This window comes from Hyaena hyaena, unplaced genomic scaffold (genome assembly GCF_003009895.1).
Source record: "Hyaena hyaena isolate Hyena2069 unplaced genomic scaffold, ASM300989v1 scaffold_453, whole genome shotgun sequence".
Taxonomy (NCBI): domain Eukaryota; kingdom Metazoa; phylum Chordata; class Mammalia; order Carnivora; family Hyaenidae; genus Hyaena; species Hyaena hyaena.
The window spans coordinates 880,428-899,753 of record NW_024081083.1 but is presented as its reverse complement, the minus strand read 5'-3'; the positions used below and the strand labels follow the sequence as shown (position 1 = coordinate 899,753).

Here is a 19,326-nt window from a genome sequence, read left to right as displayed (position 1 = left end):
TTCTTCAATTTCTTTCATCAGCTTTCTACAGTTTTCAGTGTACAGATTTTTCCCTGTTTGGTTAGGTTTATTCCTAGGTATTTTATGGGTGTTGGTGCAGCTGTAAATGGGATCGATTCCTTGATTTCTCTTTTTGTTGCTTCACTATTGGTGTATAGGAATGTGAACAATGTCTGTGCACTGATTTTATATTCTGTGACTTTGCTGAATACATGGATCAGTTCCAGTAGTTTTTGGTGTACTCTTTTGGGTTTTCCATATAGAGTATCATGTCAAATGCAAATAATTAAAGTTTGACTTCCTCCTGGCCAATTTTCCTGCCTTTTAACCCTTTGTGCTGCCTGATTGCTGAGGCTAAGACTTCCAATACTATGCTGAATGACAGTGGCAAGAGTGGACGTCCCTGTTGTGTCCCTAACCTTAGGGGAAAAACTCTCAGTTTTTCCCCATTGAGGATGATGTTAGTACTGGGTCTTTCATATGTGGCTTTTATAATCTTGAGATCTGATCCTTCTATCCCTACTTTCTTCAGAGTTTTTATCAAGAAAGGATCCTGTATTTCGTCAAATGCTTTCTCTGCTTCTACTGAGAGGAACATGTAGTTCTTGTCCTTTCTTTCACTGATGTGATGTATCACGTTGATTGGTGGATATCTAACCAGCTCTGCATCCCAAGAATAAATCCCACTTGGTCATGGTGGATAATATTTTTAATGTATTGTTGGATCTAGATGGCTAGTATCTTGTTGAGGATTTTTGTATCACGTTCATCAGGGAAATTGGTCTGTAGTTCTCCTTTTTAGTGGGGTCTTTGTTTTTGGAATCAAGGTAATAATACTGGCTTCATAGAATAAGTTTAGAAGTTTTCCTTCCATTTCAATTTTATGGAACGGCTTTAAAAGAATAGATGTTAACTCTTCTTTAAATGTTTGGTAGAATTACTGGGGAAAGCCGTGGACTCTTGTTTTTGGGGAGATTTTTGATTACTAATTAGATTTCTTTACTGGTTATGGGTCTGTTCAAATTTTGTATTTCTTCTTGTTTCAGTTTTGGTACTTTATAGATTTCTAGGAATTTATCCATTTGTTCCAGAGTGCCCATTTTATTGCTGTATAATTGCTTGTAATAGTCTCTTATTAATGTTTGTATTTCTGCTGTGTTGGTTGTGATCTCTCGTCTTTCATTCTTGATTTTATTTCTTTGGGCGCTTTCCTTTTTCTTTTTGATCAAACTGGTTAGGGGTTTATCAGTTTTGTTAATTCTTCAAAGAACCAGCTCCTAGTTTCTTTGATCTGTTTTACTGCCTTTTTGTTTTGTTTTGTTTTGCTTTTTGGTTTTGATAGTATTGATTTGTCTAATCTTTATTATTTCCTGTCTTCTGCTGGTTTGGGGTTTTACTTGCTGTTCTTTTTCCAGCTCTTTAAGATATAAGGTTAGGTTATGTATCTGAGACCCTTGTTCCTTCTTTAGGAAGGCCTGGATTGCTATATCCTTCCCTCTTATTACTGCCTTGGCTGTGTCCCAGAGGTTTTGGGCTGTGGTGTTATCATTTTCATAGGCTTCCATGTACTTTTAAATTCCCTCCTTAACTTTCTGGTTAGCCCATCCATTCTTTGGTAGTATGTTCTTTAGTCTCCAAGTATTTGTTACCTTCTCACATTTTTTCTTGTGGTTGATTTCGAGTTTCATAACATTGTGGTCTGAAAATATGCACAGTATGATTTCGATCTTTTTGTACTTGTTGAGGGCTGATTTGTGTCCCAGTATGTGATCTATTCTGGAGAATGTTCTGTAAGCACTCTAGAAGAATGTGTATTCTGCTGCTTTAGGATGAAATGTTCTGAATATATCTTTTAAGTCTATTCACTGCAGTGTGTCATTCAGAGCCATTGTTTCCTTGTTGGTTTTCTGTTTAGATGATCTGTCCATTGCTCTAAGTGGGGTGTTGAGGTCTCCTACTATTATGGTATTCTCAATGAGTTTCTTTATGTCTGTGATTAGCTGATTTAATTATTTCGGTGTTCCCACATTTTGGAGTATAAATGTTTACAACTACCCCTTAATTATGATATAATGCCCTTCTTTATTATAGTCTTTATTTTGAAATCTAGTTTGTCTTATATAAGTATGGTTACTCTGGCTTTCTTTTGGCGACCACTGGCATGATAGATGGTTCTCAATCCCCCTTACTTTCAATCTGAAGCTTTGTTTAGGTTTAAAATGGGTCCATAAAGATGGATCTTGTTTTCTTACCCATTCTCTTACCCTCTGTCTTTTGAGTGGAGCATTTAGTCCATTGATGTTTATAATGAGTACTGAAACATATGAATTTTTTGCAATTATGTCGCCTGTAGAGTTGGAGTTTCTCATAGTGTTCTCTGGTCCTTCTAGTCTTTGCTGTTCTTGGTCTTTTTTTTTTTTTCTTTCATCTTTTCTCCCCTCAGAGAGTCCCCTTTATAATTTCTTGCAGGGCTGATTTGGTGGTCACGAGGTCCTTTAATTTTTGTTTGTCTGGGAAACTTTTAATCTCTCCTTCTATTTTGAATGTCAGCCTTGCTAGATGAAGAATTCTTGGCTGCCTATTTTTCCAATTCAGCACATTTCTGGCCTGCCAAGTTTCTGTAGATAGGTCTGCTGTGAACCTGATCTGTCTTCCTTCATAGGCTAAGGACTATTTTCCCTTGCTCCTTTCAATATTCTTTCCTTGCCTGAGTATTTTGTGAATTTGACTATGATATGACATGTGGATGGTTGGTTTTTGTTGACTCTAATAGGAGTTCTCTGTGCAACCTGGATTTTGAGGTCTGTGTCTTTTCCCAGGTTAGGGAAGTTTTCTGCTATGATTTTCCCTCATAAATCTTCTGCCCTTTTTTCTCCCTCTTCATCTTCTGAGACCCCTATGATTGTGATGTTATTCCTTTCTAATGACTCACTGAGTTCTCTCTCATATCACGCTCTTTTTGCCTTAGTCTCCTCTTCTTTTCTGCTGCTTTATTCTCCATATGTTTGTCCTCTATATCGCTGATTCACTTCTCTGCCTTATCCATCTTCGCTGCTGTGGCATCCATTCGAGATTACAGCTTAGTTACAGCATTTTTTATTTCATCCTGCCTCGCTTTTACTTCTTTTATTTCCACAGAAAGGGATTCTAATCTATTTTCAACCCCAGCTAGTATTCTTATCATGATTCTAAATCCTAGTTCAGACATCTTGGTTGTATCTGTGTTAAGTCCCTGGCTGTCATTTCTTCCTGTTCTTTCTTTTGGGGTGAATTGCTTCATTACATCATTCTGAAGGAGTTAAAGGAATTAGTAAAGTGAAAAATAAAAATCAAAGTAAAAACAACACAAAAAGATCAAATAAAGGATGCTAGATCCTAGATGTTTTTGGTCTGGTTGCTGAAAGAAGCTTGACAGGTTAGCGAAAAAAGGGAAAGATAAGAAAAGAGAAAAAAAGGAAAAAGTTTTAAAAAAGGAAAACGTCTGAAAACTTAAAAAAATGAATACGATAAAACAATGAAAGGAAATGAAAGTAAAATACAATTTAAAAATTTACAGAAAAGTAAAAAATGTAGAAAAAATAAAAAATGTTAACAATGGAAAGGAAAAAATTAATTTTTCTCTGTATTCAAGAAGAAAAAGAAAAATACTGTATAGATGGACCAGTGAACAGAATGAACTGAAATTACACCCAGTTTCCCGCAGAAGTTGAGCTATAAATCACTTTATAGTATGTAAACTAAGCAGGTGGAGACTTGTGGTGTTCCTCACGAGGGCGGTTGGCACAGTTGGGTGGGGCTTAGTGTAATGGCTCCATTCTCCACTAGATGGCGCTGCTTAGCTTACTGGCGTGTATTGTGGTGCATATAGGCGTGTAGGTGCATGCACGAGAGGGGTGAAAATGGCGTCATCTGCTACCCAGTCTCTAGCATCAGGACTCTTGTGCTCTCCCTACTGGTAATCAAGTACCCCTCCTTGGTCTCCGGCTTCCGTTCACTCCCCACTTCCACAATGTCCATGACCAAGCCATCAGGATGCCAGGCGGCACTTCCCACCTGAGTTTTATCTCTGATAGGTCTCTGTTTCCCAACCCTTCACTTCTGAGGGGGGCTTTGGTCCCGGTCAGACCCTCTGGGGGAGGGTCTTGCTGAGCAATGCCTGGGTGCCTGCCTGCCCCCAGAAACATTGGCGAAACTGTGCCCCTGCAGATGCCCAGAGACTGCAGCCAGGCACCAGCCCACCCCAGGAAAAGTTTGCGCCATCACTCAGCAGCAGCATTTCGGGTCTTAGAGTAAATCACAACACATATCTAGCACCAGATTTCACCCTTAATATCCTTATTCCAGCACCAGTGACTATGGTTGTTCTCTGGGTCCGCTGGGACGCTTGCCTGTGGGGAGGCTGCACAGCCTCTACCAAATGTCCTCCCTGCAGGGGAACCCCCTCTCCCCTTGTGGCCCAAGGACCTCACTCTCTTCTCCTAGGGATTCGCCCTTCCCACATCAGAGCACTGCCAGGTATCGAGTTGTGGAGTTTCAGGCTCTGAGCTCCCACTGCTTATAGAATTTTAATGGAAGTTAAACCTCCTTTCTCCCTTTTTTGTTCAGTCCCCTGTAGCTGTTTCCACTCTCCCACTTTCTCTCCAGCTGCTTTGCGGAGGGGGAGTGCTTTACCCGTACTCTCCCCCCGACTTCATCCTCTCTCCACAAGCAAAAACAGCTCCTTGCCCTCTGCTGCATCTCTCTCCCCCAGTTTACTCCTCAGTGTTGTGTACCTGCCGAGTTCTGTGGTTTAGGTTGTAGATTATGTTAATTCTCAAATCCGTTTTCTAGGTGTCTAAGATGGTTTAGTGTTGATCCGGCTGCTGTTTAGGGATGAGAGACACACACAAAAAACCTTCCATGCTGTTCTGCCATCTTGGCCCCTCTCTGAGCATCTGACTCTTGATTTCACCTCAGGTTATGATCCCAAGGTCATGGGACAGAGCGCTGCATCAGGCTCCAGGCTGAGCAGGGAGACTGGTTGGGAATTCCTCTCTCTCCCTTTGCTCCTCTCCCCTGCTTGGTGGCCTCTCTCTCTCTCTTTCTCAAAGAAAAAGAAAAAATATCTCCTGTCTTGGTAGACTATATTTTCATATTTTTTGATTCAAAATATTCTCTAAATTCACTTGTGGTCTCCAGTTTAGCTATGCGTAATTAGAAGTGTACTACTTAATTTTCAATCATTTGGGGATATTATCTTTTCGTTATTAATTTCTAGGTTAATCTCACTGTGGACATATTGTAAATTTTAATCTGAAAGCTGTTGAGAATGGTTTGACCGAGCATATGAGCAATTTGGCTAAATGTTCCATATAGACCAGGTATACTAGAAAACGTGTATTTTAGACTTTTTTGGTGAAATATTCTGTATACCAAAGGCTGTGTTGTCTAATCTTCTAAATCTTTAATGATTCTCTTGTGTTTGCTCTATCAGTTCCCAGGAGAGTTGTGGCAAAATCTACCATTATTATGAATTTGTCTATTTTTCATTTAGTTCTGTTGATTTTTGCTTTACATAAATTTGTGGCTGTTGTTAGGTACATACACATGTGGAATGGCTGTCATCTTCCAGGTGAACTGACCCTTTTATAATGATGAACATTCTATCTACAGTAATGGCTCTTGCCCCAAAGTCTGTTTTGCCTGATAAATGTATTGCGAGACCAGCTTTCCTGTGATTAGTCTAAGTGTAGTATATACTTCTCTCTCTTTTAAATTTATCCATTCAATACCTTACATTTAAGCTACATCTCTTATGAATGGTATACTGTTGTTTAGTTTTTCATGCAGTATTTGTCTCTAAGGACAGTATTTAGTCCATTTATACTTAAAGCAGTTGGTGATATAAAAGTTGAACTCTTTACATGCTTGTATTTTGCACTTGTTCTATTTGAGGTTCCTTTCTCTTTCTTTTAGATTAGTCTAATCCTTTGTCATTCCATTTCCCCTGCTCTGTTAAGCTTCTTATTCATTTTTACTCTTCATTTAGAAAAAATAACACAAATCAGTCCTTTGACAACTTCAAATAATGGAACATACTTTAAGCATTTTAACTCTATCCATCCCTTGTTATCTTTTCTACTCTTGTTCCTCTGTTTTTGTCAAGAATTTTAATTCTAATATTTTGAGTGTTTTCTACAAGCAAGAATTATTTATATTTTAGTCAGATATTTATTTCCATTGCTGTTTATTCTCGTTTTCATTTGGCATGGTTTTCCTTCTGAAGAACACCCTACATTATTTTTTTTTACTTTAGGTTTGCCATGACAGAGTCTCCTAGTTTTCATTGGTCTGCAAAGTCTTAAGTCACTGTCACTTGCGTTAAGTATTTTCAGTGCGAACAGGACCTGGGGTTGGCAGTTGTATGCTTTCAGGACGTTGAGGGTGTTCCCCTGCTGCTGGAAAGTCCGGTCTCCCTCTACCCCCATCTTCTTCAGGTTTCCTTTGCTTTTTGGCAATTCTATTACAGCGAACCTAGGTATGGCTGACTTGAATCTATGAATTGCTTTTTCACTTTTAGAGAATTCTCAGGTAGTACCTCTTCAAATACTGTGTTCTCTCCCATTCTTTCTCTGAGGGGATGCTAAAGGCTTAATATTGGTCTCCCCCGAATACATATAGGTTTCCCTGCTTTCTGAAAGTTGGCAATCAGCCATTTGTCTGTTAGCAGAAGCTACATTAGTATCAATTTTTGCTGAACAAATCCAAAGAGGATTTTTGCCATTCTTAAAACCATTACCATACAAGTGTAGGTCTTCTGTAAAAATGAACTGGCCTAACACCAACTGTGGGAAAGTTGGGGATACGCCTTGCTTTTTGCACCATTTCAACTTAAGAAAAGTTTTACAGGAATACTCTTTCAGATAGCTGGGGAAATGTGTGTCATGGAAACCTCAAAATCCCCATTTTGAGGTGTTAGGGGATGGCGCCTGTGGGAGGTGATTAGGTCATCCAGGTGAACCTTCCTAAATGGGATTACTGTCCCTATAAAAGAGGCCCAGCAGAGCTCCCTGACTCCTCTACTACATGAGGGCTTGGCAAAAAGGTGGCCATTTACGAGCTGGGAAGGCGGCCTCTCTAGACACAAAAACTGACCATGCCAGAGCCCTGATCTTGGCCTTACAGCCTTCAGAAGTGCGAGAAACCAATTTCTGTGGTTTGTTAGGTCTGTGATACTTTATTAAGGGAGCCCAAAGGGACTAAGTCAGGGTCCATAGTTACACACAAATGGTAGTCAATCTCCTATCCTCTATCTCACGTGTCACTCCTGTTGTTTGCTATTTTTCCATCCTCTCTTTCTCCCCTCTGTTTCAGTTTAGATGCTTTTTACTGACGTGAGTTCACATTCCTTGATTCTGCTATATCCAATCTGCTGTGAGTTCATCTTTTACATTCTTACATTTCACTTAAAATACTTCTCAGTTCCAGAATTTCTAGATCATTCAAAAGATTCTAATTCTTCATTCCAATTCTCCATCATATCACCTCTGTTCTAGAACGGAGTGATAACCATTGTTTCAAACTGGGCATGTGCTGACTCTAAAATCTAGATTACCTGTTGACTTCTACTGAGCAAAAGACATAAACAGGCATTCCTTAGTGAAGAAAGACACGTGGTTAGTATACCAAAGAAAAGATGCTCCAAGTAAGTCATCAGGGATATGAAAACTGAAGTCTCAAAGTGACACTACTTCAGACCCACCAAACTGGAAAAAATGAACACATGTGATAACAGCCAAGTGTTGGACATCGTATGAAGAATAACAGTTACACACCACTCTGGGGAACTCAAGAGTCGTACGAGCACTTTGGAAAGTAATTTGGCCCCATTTAGCAAAGCCGAAGAAACCAGTGAACCCTATTACCAGAAACTCTACTTTTCCAAAGAAATATTAGAGAAACTCAGACATACACAAGCTTTTCAGCTGTCTCGTTCCAAGTTAAAGGAAAAAGCCATTGAAAAGGACTGGGTAAATTGTGCTATGATCATCTGTTTGTTTTATAAAGCAGTAAAAATGAACTATAGCTGCTTGCCTCAAAATAGCTCAATCTCAAAACCAATTTTGAGTCGTATAAGGTAGACAGCAGAATGATTCAAAGGGAATGATTCCATCTACATAAAGTTTAAAAACACATCAAAGTAAAGCAAAGCAAAGGGAGAATAAATACCAAATTTAGGCAACTACTCACCTCTGGAGAGGATGTGGTTGAGAAAAAGCACACAGAGGGCTTCCAGAACACTGATAGTGCTCTGTTTCTTAAAATAGAAGGGGGGGGGGGGAGAAGGCGGGGTGTATAAGAATCTTTTCTTTCTTTCCCTCTTTGGACTGTTAGGATCTATTTGTTTTAAAAAGCAATTATTAAGAAAGAGAGGAAAAGAAAGCTTGGCAAAAACAGACCGAGCTGTTACCTCTGGCTGAGGATGAGATGAGGTCACTGGTGGGTTTTATTTTCTGTGTTAGGCAGTGCTGCCAAGTTTGTATGTGTTTACAATAAGCAAGCAGAATGACAAGCAGGAAAAAATACTAAAGACCAATTATGTCAGGTTAGGTTGCCTTGTAAAACTGTAAGTCTATAAGACTTGAAACACTCTAGTTCCAAAACACAGAAGACAAGCTGTTAAATGCCTTGGATTTTTCACCAAATATATGGCATTAATAATGATCATACATGCGCACACAAAAATCAGAGGTTAGAGAAAGAAACCCTCTCCACTGCCAGGTGCTCTGGGTTAAAGACTCCTCAATCAAGTGAGTATAATCTTTATTTTGCCTGAGCTGCCTATAAATCCAGGGAGGAGATGTAAACATGCATACACTAGACTAAACAGCGGCTAAAAAGTGGCCACTACTTACTCTCCTGCTCACACATACCATGTAAGTCTGTGGGAAAAACTTACAACGAAACTAAGGAACTCAAGTCAAGTTTTCTGAAAATAACCCAGAGCTGACAAGTCAGTAGGAGGGCCTGGATGGTTTCAAGACACAGTTTTTAACCAAGACTTGGACCTCCAACTGTTTTCTTAAACAAAGATTTACATCCCATCCTTGGCTAAATTACTTATAAATTAATCAAATTAATTACCCTGAGTGGATAAGCAGGAGACTGGACAAGATAGTGCTGATGTCAGCCAATGAAGCCTGTGTTGTTTTAACTAAATATATCAGAGCTTAGTTTTAAACAGATCTACTGTGCACAAATATGGTAAGGGACCCACATCCTACCCAAAATCTTAGTTCTGTTTCCTGTCCCGGGAACAAGCAGACCTAGTTTTAATTTATGTGACATCATGAAAATGTTACATTTTCTACACGAACAAATTCATACGTCTTTAATGATTTATTTTTCAGAAGGAGCAGCTTTTATTCTAACGACACAATTGTTTTCTAAGGGGACGATTTGAAACGCTTTTAAACGTATTCTTTAAAAAACAAAACTTAAAGTAACAATCTTGAGTATCTGTCGAACAACAAAACCTTTGGTTTAAAAATATTTCTGTAGTTTTCTTCATGGAGACGAGGGGGAAAATAACTAAATTTCCCCTTCTATGTCTTCTACCACTCAGAATTTTTTAAGATCTATGCTACACGTTGTACCAAAGATATCAAATCCAGAATGTCTGGGAATCACTTCCTTAGTGAGGACTCAGTTATTTATTTATTTTTTTTTACCTCTGTCACCTCCCCAAGTTAACCAAGAACAACAACAACAAAATTACAGCTTGGAAACAGATTTTCATGGTTGGGAATCAGAAGAAACGATATTTTTTTCCCTAAATCATTAGAAGAGTATGATTTTTTTTTTTTTTCCTAATTCACAAATTGACTGTACTGGGTCACCTTTGAGTAATGGAAATCTGTTTAAACATTCTTTTGGCAATAGGCACCCAGCATTAGATCTTATTTCCAAGCCTTACCAGCTGGGTTTTGTTATTAACATTTATTAACAATCTAAGATATGGCTTTCCCTGTCTAATCCCTGTACTACACAAATGTTTTGTATGGCCCTCCAGAGGGTTCTGCTGTGACAAATTACTGGCAGAGATTAGAGCCCTGTGGCTATTCACCAGAGGCAATGTAAAATTAACATGGTACTAATCCAATTTAAACAAGAAGTTGCACAAACAATCCTCTGAACAAAAGCAGATAGAGGATTCCAATTTTATATTCAAACACAATAAATGTGTTTTTAATAAAAAGTTCCCGGGGAAAAAAATGGCACTTTCACACATATGAATTGTGCCTATCTGATGAAGCTCTTAATTCTAATCCTGCAAGAAGAGTCAGCGGCCCAGCATGATTTGGTGCAGTCGTGGCAAAGGCTTATGATTACATGTGCTCTTAAAGTACCGAACTTCCAATGTCATCTGTGGAACATCACTGATTCCTAGGGACCTAAAAGTTGTTTACTGTGTTGTTTCCAAAGCAGAAAGTTAGCGGGATAAGGAACAGAATCAGTCTGTGAAAATCAATGCACTCAAAGAATGAGACTCTTTTCCTGAAGAAATAGTTGAGAGTTGAATTCTAAATTTAACGCTGTTGTCGTTTTTTGATACATAAAATAACTCAAAGGGAAGCATGTTACTTTTGTGATAGCCTTCCTATTACTAGGAACCAACAGCCAAATTATCTGTCAATGCTTTTCAGGCAAGGGGGTAGAAAATACATGAAAGGATGAAAGGGAAAATATAAAAGAATGCATTAAATGGGAAGATCCAGAAGGTAACCAAAGGGTACAGGAATGCATGTGACGGGAAGGAGAGGTAAGTGGGTGGGGAAAATTTGCAGTAATTGACGATTACTCATCTCTCCAAAGGAAATGCCCTCCTCGACACTCGCACTTGTCCACCCTTTCAGTACTGATTCTGGTAATGCCCCGTGATTCATTACCATTCCCTGGGTCTCTGAGCCTTCACTGGGCAATGTGTCTAATGACAGGCACTATCTTCTACTTCTTCCCCATGTCCTCTCCCTACTTTGGCATCATGACTGGAGCTGCTTCTCGCTTGAAGCCCCTTCAGTTCTCATTATGAGAGCTAGTCCATCTAACAGTCAATGAGGCCATTTTCCTTGCTAGGATGTGCTAAACCATGACTTGTGCCTTGCTACCTTGTCAGAAATCCCTAAAGCCTTCCAGGGCTTTCTTCTCCTTGCAATTCTTTCATGATTTGGCTTCCATGGAATAACCTGGTAGCAGCATAAAGGGGAACCAGCCCGGACCCCGGTCCAGTGGCTCGCATCCTCACCCTCTCACTCATGACCTGTGTGATCTGGTGCACCTTCCTTAACTTCTTTCATCTACAAAATAGAAATTCAGTTACCTGCTCTACTGCCATCCTGGTCAGGATCAAAAGACAAGGTCCGAGGGGCCTGACATCATGCTCACCCTCGTCCTCTCTGGCGGCTGGTTCCATTACTGTCCCTCAGGCCTCCTCTACAAACCTCAGAATGCTCAGTGTGATGTGTCACAGCCTAAATTCTCACGTCTGCAGGGAGTGCTTTAGCTGGCCCTAAGGCCTGCCGCCCTCCCAGCACCGGCTCCACAGTCCTGAATGCCTGCTCACTTTCTGTCTGCAGAAGCTGAGACGTCCACGTTCGCAAGCCGTCTCCACTCCGTGTCTTACTACCGTATTTCCGTACTGCACAACTTGCTTTGCAGACACCTAGGCTTCAGCCTTTGGCATCATCATCAACTTTGCGTTACAATCAGGTAAAAACAGGGCTATACGCCATCTCCCCAAACCATGCTTTTGGGGGTTTTTCCCCCAAGAATCTGTGTCACGTTCCCACTTAAGTTCCAGTCCTGATTACCTGAATTCCCTCTACACCTGGCCCCCCTCTGTTGTCCAAGTACAGTCTGTACTTTCCACCTTCATGCCTGTTTGCTGTAATCATTTCGTTGGTTATGTTTACAGCATTTCCCTCACTGCTTTCCTAGATCACAACCAGCTCACCAGAAGTCTATCTCAAATACCTCCTCTTTCACAACGCCCTACCTAAGTGCTATTAAATAGAGGCACTTTCCCCTCCTGACTGCTTGGGATGGTTCTTGTCACGGCTCTTACTCTTAAATATAAATGTTACTCTTATCATTTTCTTCCCTCTTAATAAATTATAAGCTCCCTGAGGGAAAGACTTAAGTTTTACTAACACCAATAAATCTAGGGCAGTACTTTGAATACAGGAGGCCCCCAGTACACTCATCAATCCTGAGTCCTGTGAACATTTATACAATATTTTCACTCTGTTTAATATTATGTTACGCTTACCACCTCACGTCTTCTACGAGCTACGTTAAGGCAAGCTGTACTATTTATTCTCATGTGGTCTTGTACGTACTTCTCTTTGAGGGCAGTAGGCATTTAGTACAAGACCACAGAGATGTTTAATAGCATTTGATGGTCATGAAGACAGATTAAAAAAATACAATTTTGAAAGACCCTATGTGCCAAATTTCACTCAGAATAAACTGATAAAGAAAGACAAACGTTTGAAGTGTTAGGCCACGTAGACTGGATCTGAAGAAAAATTTTGCTCACATTTTGTTTGATCTTAATCATTTGAGCAAATTACACCCCAAAATAAGCTTAGTTTCTCCTGAGGTTTCTGGTGTTTGTTACTGGGTAGTAGGAAGAAGAAGAAGAAAGAAATCTAAGAAGAATTCAGGAAACTACTATCACTTTTAAACTCTTGTAAAATTATGCAAAAACTCTCTGTGATTCCTTTTCTTAATAAATGACTAGGTCTCATAGGAATAACATTTGAAGTCAGCTGTTCAGTTGGAAGGCATGTCATTTTTTTCAGTTATTCTGAAATTTCTTTTCTGAAAGCTACTTCCAGTGGGAAGAAATTAATCCTAAGAGCAAAAAACGGCCATTTTCTAAGTGAAAATAAAAGAAATTCCCACTTTCTTCTGGGAAGGAGGAGAGTTGGCAATCAAAAAAAAAAAAAATAAAAGGTAATTTTTTTTTAATGAAGAAAAAAATCTTTTTAAAAAGTCCCTCCACTCATAATCTCGAAAATAGTTCTGGAGATTCACATGTCCACATAAGAACATAACACATATTGCCAAGTATGCATACTTGTAAAGAATCGAGGGAAAAGACATAAAAAGAAGAATCCATCATCGGCTGTAAACTACATACCTGTTTAAGTCTGGCAAGTTCTTTCAAAGCTCGTCCCCACTGCTGCTTGTAATGTAGTTTAGACTTAGTTGCAGATTCCAACTTCCTTTCAAGTTCAACCTAACAGTGATTAAAATCATATCAAGTGAAACACTATACCTCTGTGTACAATCACTGAAAGATAATATATACAAAGAGTCTGGCTTAAGAAAAGAGTTTATACAGTGTAACATACGACATCATCTAAAACTGTTATATAATTTAGTATAAATATTATGGCACATGAACATTTTCTTGTTTAAAATATAGTCGTATTTTTACTGCCTAACAGCCTATACTGAAAGGAACGGAATCAGTCTTAACCTCCAGACAGTTACTATAAACGTATTAAAACGTGTATAGAGTGAAAAACATTCATTTTTTTACAAAAAGCAGCCCTTACTGTTAGCATTCCAATTTAGCTGGCACTCGACATCTGAGACACCAAGTTCTTCCTTCTGGGGGCCTATCGGGACATGGAACTTGGTGTTACAACCCAAAGAGCCACAGAGATACTCTTCTAACACTATTCTGGCAAAAATTGGAGAATGCTGGAAGCAGGGAGATGTTTTATCAGAAAGCAGTTTACTGAGAAAGAGTACCAAGGGAAAAGCATGTTAAGAATGTTAAAATAAACCTGAGGGTAGGACGAATAACGCTCCTCGTAACACTCATCTAACTTTGATTTTCTATGTTTCCTCGTATATATAAAGAAAAACATGAAAGTGATTCCATTTAAAAAATGGTTATTTATACTTGCAGCAGGCAATCTGCTGTGCGTGAACTGAAGCCAACTTGGCGATGTTCTGGAATGCACGCTCTCAGTGTTTCAAACCAATACCAAACAAATTCATGAAGCCAACAGACAGTTTTACTATTTAAGTGATAATGTAATAATCTGCTTGAATTACAGCAAAAGACTGTGACTCTAAACTGGTCTCAGTTTTTTATATCAAAGCTAGTTTTTCCCATGCACACAACTCCTCATGTTTTGCAGGAACATCAAACCGAAGGCACTGTCCCAAAATTCAAACTTTAGAAAACGTATACGAAACAGAAAGGAAGAGCAGATTGCCAAATTCCCTTCACAAAAGGCCAGAACATTCTCTGCAGTAATATATGAACTCGTGGAGTCACAGTCTTTTCTGCTTTACAGATCCCTGGTGCTTGGATTTAAAGGAGTTGACATTTCACAACTAGACTTACAGGTCTTAAGTTGAATAAATGCTCTGAGATTATCAAAGGTGACCTCTTCTACTTGTGCCCCAAAGATTTATACATATTACTTGGTAATTTAACAGTAGGGCATAAGTCAGAGGAATAGCAGAAATCTTTTTATAGTGCTGGGATAAAAGGATAGTATTTAATTGTAAAAGCAGTCGTGTCCATGGGTCTTGGAGAAGGTCTGGTAGCCTGGACTGGCCCAAGGATGAGGGTTACGAAGGGATGAACCCAGAGGGATCAAGTATATCCCATGGACTGACTCAACAGAAAAGGCTGGATAGGTTTTATCAGTTTTGCCATGATTTTCAAAATCACATTTGCATAGTCAGTCACACTTAAAAACAAAAAAACACCTATGGTTTGCAAATTTCAGATACAAACCCCACTTTTCTAATGCATTCCTATGACCTCATCAGTGATTCCTTTTTTTTTTTTTTAAGAATATAGGTGCCTCTGTGATTCTAAACAAACACAGGGACCCAGTACCCAGGAACATGCATGCGACTAAAGATCTGATAGAACAGGACAGTCAAAGACCTTGGGTTGAGACCAGCTCTTCTTGTGAGTAGACCTGAGCCTGGGCAAGCCTGTCACTTACATCATGAACCAAGTTACAGATTTCTGACGTGAGAACTCACCTCAGGACCGAGTCCGTTCAGAGGCCAGTGCAGGCAGAAAGCATAAACCCGTGTTTGCTGGTTCTCCATCTCCCTGTTTCTATGCCCACAACCCTCACTGTCTGCTCAACGGACGGCACTGCGTGTGTCTCCGATCCCCTATTCCCCACTTTCAGTCTCCCACAAGGAACTCTAGAGATTTCTCCCTGGCAGAACTTGGCAGTTTTATTCTTTTCTGTTCCTACTGCCCTTTCCTTAGCCCACGTACTTATCTTCCATGGTCTCCTCAGTCTCCAAGCTTTTCTGTCTACAAATCAAATCCCACCAACCACTGTTGGGTCACTTTATTCTCAAATAAGCTGCTGCTGCCATTTGCCTGCAGTCTTGAACCTACACACCTCTGCCCGTTTTCAGGTGCTACAGAACTGAACTTCTGTTCTACTGGCTGCACTTATTTCCTTGGTATTCCTCAACAGAAAACCCTTGATTCCAGCCCATAGGTTGGGGTCCTGTGGATCACCCCCCTCGCCCAGTTAACTTCTTTAAGCCTGTCACTTTTCTTCTCTGCTTACTGAAAACTCCTCCTATATCCCCTGGTATTTGATCACACACAGTCACTTCAGGCTCCTCGAGGCATGTCTGCAATTTTATTACAGACTGTGTAGAAGTGTGGTCCCGAAAGGATCATGTACTTTTTCTCCTATCTTTCCCATTGCCTTAAGGCAGCGTGGACAGGTGGTAGCTACCAAATAATCATAAATACATAAACTTTGGCATTTATCTTCAACTTCAGTCTGCCCTACTAAATTGATAAGGTTTTCCTTATTTCATTTACTTAAAAACCTAACTTTAAGCCATCTAAGAGACACTCCTACCTAAAAGCAAATTATAAACCATTCACTTTTTAATGAAAGGAATGAAGAATTACATTTGGTAAAACTATACCTTATTTTTATACCATGTCAGTGAAAATGGAAGTATTTCTGTTAAACCGAAGAGTATAGGTCATCGGAAAATAAAAAGCTCTCGATTACACCTAACCAGAAGTTATACACTGAATGAGATACTTTTTCACTTAGATCTTTCTTTTTGCACATTTAGGTCTTTGTTATTACTTGGCGATAAGAAATAGGATTCTGCCCTCTTCTGGCTCCAAACAAAATGTACCAAGAATTTTTACCAGAGCTGAGAAGGCTTGTTTTACTAAACACTTAAAACATGTTGGATGAATTCGTTAGGTCTGATAAAGAGGCAGTTGAGTTATTCATTTTTTCCCCTTGCCCTTTCCAAGTTCATGACACTGTTTACATTTTTGATATGTTGACTGATTTTTACCTTTTTGGTATAAGTACAATTGGAAAACGAGATTTAAAGAAATCACTCAAAATTTATTTCTTTGGTAGATAGACATCAAGTTTATATTCAGAGAAGATAAGGTTCTAATTTTGAGATATGTGGTCTCTGAAGGTACAATTAAAATACTCTTTGACGCTTACATAACAGCGCTGGTGAGAATGGCTGACACACTATCTGTGCACTTCAGCTACCTGCGGTAGCTACCACAGCATTCCCAGTTAGAAAGAGAGAAATAGTTGAATACTTGATTTTCATCAAAAGAGGAGTTATGGGTTTCTCTCTCTCTCCAAATAGGTAAAATCAACTTTTTTTTTTTTAAGAGGGATTAAAAATGTCCAACTGAATTCAAGTTCACGGATAGAGAAATGAGAAGGCCAAAGAATCAAATGGAGAAATGAAAAGATTTTGCAGGTATGTAAGAAGCAGAATCAACAAGGCTTGGCAGTTAAGTGCACAGGGAGATTCCTGCTTCAACCCTCCCGCCCCCAAAATTATTTTACCAACACTCTTATTATCTCCAAGTTTTCTACGTATTATTCACCCTTTCTGTCTTAGATAGCGTTTCTACTTCCTAAAACTAACTCTTATGGTCCACTCATCCCCTTCTCTCTCAGTCTAAAAATTTCTTATCCTCAGTCTAAAAATACTCGGGGGTACCTGGGAGGCTCAGTCAGTTGTGACTCAGACTCTCTGAATATAAGTCATGATTCCAGGGTGGTGGGATCGAGCCCCATGTCAGGCTCGGCCTTGGACTTGGAGCCTGCCCGAGAGTCTCTTTCTCTCCCTCTGTTCCTCCTCGGCTCACTCAAAAACTATATATGTATATATTCAAAGATTTTCCCACCACCATGTAAGTTTTCAATAATGTGAAGCCCTTGGGTTACATCTTTTCCTGTGCTTTTTTTCCCCCAATGCCAAACTTTTATAATCCTCTGCAATTTCACTTCTTCAAAGTTAGTAATCTCTTACCTGCAAAACATAGGCCCCTCTCCCACCATTCTTGACTTGCCTGTCCTGAGAGAGGACTTCTCTTTCCTTATTCTCCAAGGCACTCCCCCTGTCAGCACTGCACTAGCCTATTTTTATTAGGTCTCTGGATCTTCTGAGCCTCCTTCTCTGACTCTTGCTTTTTGTCCCTGAGGCTGTAGTTCATGCCAACTTTCCGGCTGTCCTTCTTACACACACCTTAGGCCACTCCATCCAAATGTAAGGTGGTTTATTCCAGTGATTGCAAATCCGTATCTCTACTTCTTTCCCCTCTTCCTATTATACTTGCCTGTTTTTTAAAAAATGTTTTTTTAATTTTGAGAGACAGAGTGAGCAGGGGACGGGCAGAGAGAGAGAGAATCCCAAGCAGCCCCGAGTATCAGCACAGAGCCTGACGCAGGGCTTAAACTCATGAACTGTGGGATCATGACCTGAGCTGAAATCGAGAGTCGAAAACTTACCTAAGCAGCCAGGTGCCCCATACTTTCCCATTTTCAACCCCTTGGTGAACTTCTCCACTTTGACTTTTTCTGCTAGAGTCTCACATGTAACCGGCCTAGAACCATAATTCCACCTCCTCAAAAAGTTCTTCTTGAACTGAAAATTCTTCACGCCTATTAACATCCATTAGGCCAATGCAATACACTGGTGAGTAATCTCTGACTTTTCTTACCAGATGAAATATAAATTCTTTAACTTAGCATCTAAGGTCCTCCCCACATATAGCCAAAAATCACCTGCATTATCAGCATTCTCTTATCAACCCTGTTATTTTCAAGCAACTACCACAATAATTAAACTCCAAGTTCTAGTCAAGCGATTACCCAAATATGCAACAGACTTTCTAATATGGAATACCCTCCCACACACATTCATCTGTTAATGTGTCCTTTAGATTCCATATCTAGTCTTCCTTCTTAGTTCTCAGTGTTGATTTCAGTAGAAGTAGCTTTGTCTCCCCTTTGTGTTCACGGCATTTAGTAAGAGAGAACTAGATGGTACCAGCCATCATCTATCATCTGCCTTTCGCTTTAATTATCTGGGTAAGTTCCCTGCCTCTTTGTAGGACTTGTCATTTGACTCTCTCTTAAACCTTTTTTTAATCATTCAGAGTAGCATTTAGCACAGCACCCAGGGGCATACATCTTTGCTGGACAATGAGAAACCAATTGTGTCCATTAGCATCCTGGCCAGGAAACTGGTTATGTAGGCAATGGAAAAGCGTAAATGCTAGAGAGGCTGGGATGAGGCAGTGGCCGCCCCCACGTCTCTGGGGCAGGAGGGACCACAAGTACCAGGGGGAGCAGTTCTTCCTACCAGGAACGCAGGAACAGGGACTGTTCAGTGCAGTAGGGACGGCCCACGGCAAGCTGGAGAGAAGGGTTGGGAAGCTGGTGGGAGAGGAAACCATAAAGAAAGGCACCTACTAACAGAAGTAAGGGAAACACACAGACCTAGACAGAGAAGACTGAACTAGCCTGGCATCTTCCTAACTAGCCCCTACCAATCTTCTGATAGCGCCCCCTAGTGGCTACATCTGCAGCGGAAAAAGGGCAAGGAAGCCTTCAACAGAGTGCTTAGTGGAAAATGACAGACAGTGGCTGACACCATTAAATCCTGTACCTTCGGAAGATTATTCTCTTGTTTATTACCTGAGACATCTCTTGGGTAGGCTCTATCTTTTTACTAATACCTAAAAAATATTAAATGATAAAATGCAAGAGCATATACTCTGAGACTTAACATTACACATTTTGGACATTATACACGTTTTAATGCCTAGAAGCAGAACATTTTTCCCGTTTGTGGAGACTCACCATAGAAACAGAGGGAAGACCTGGTCTCCAGCCACGAGAAACAAAATAGGATGGATATTCCTTCTTCTGGGCTCGAGAGTGTAGGCTTGTGATTGAAACGAATGCTACTACTATGTGTGGCACT

At 39.9% G+C, this 19,326-nt stretch overlaps 1 protein-coding gene across 3 annotated transcripts in view; it reads right to left on the bottom strand.

Moving 5' to 3' along the window:
• The window catches only part of CEP120 (centrosomal protein 120), a 73,586-nt gene that overhangs the window by 10,374 nt on the left and 43,886 nt on the right, over positions 1 to 19,326 (bottom strand). For all 3 annotated transcript variants that reach the window (XM_039253419.1, XM_039253420.1, XM_039253421.1), the window contains one exon: positions 13,184 to 13,282. In XM_039253419.1, the coding sequence (XP_039109350.1) occupies positions 13,184 to 13,282 (99 nt within the window). The remainder of the gene's footprint in view (positions 1 to 13,183; positions 13,283 to 19,326) is intronic.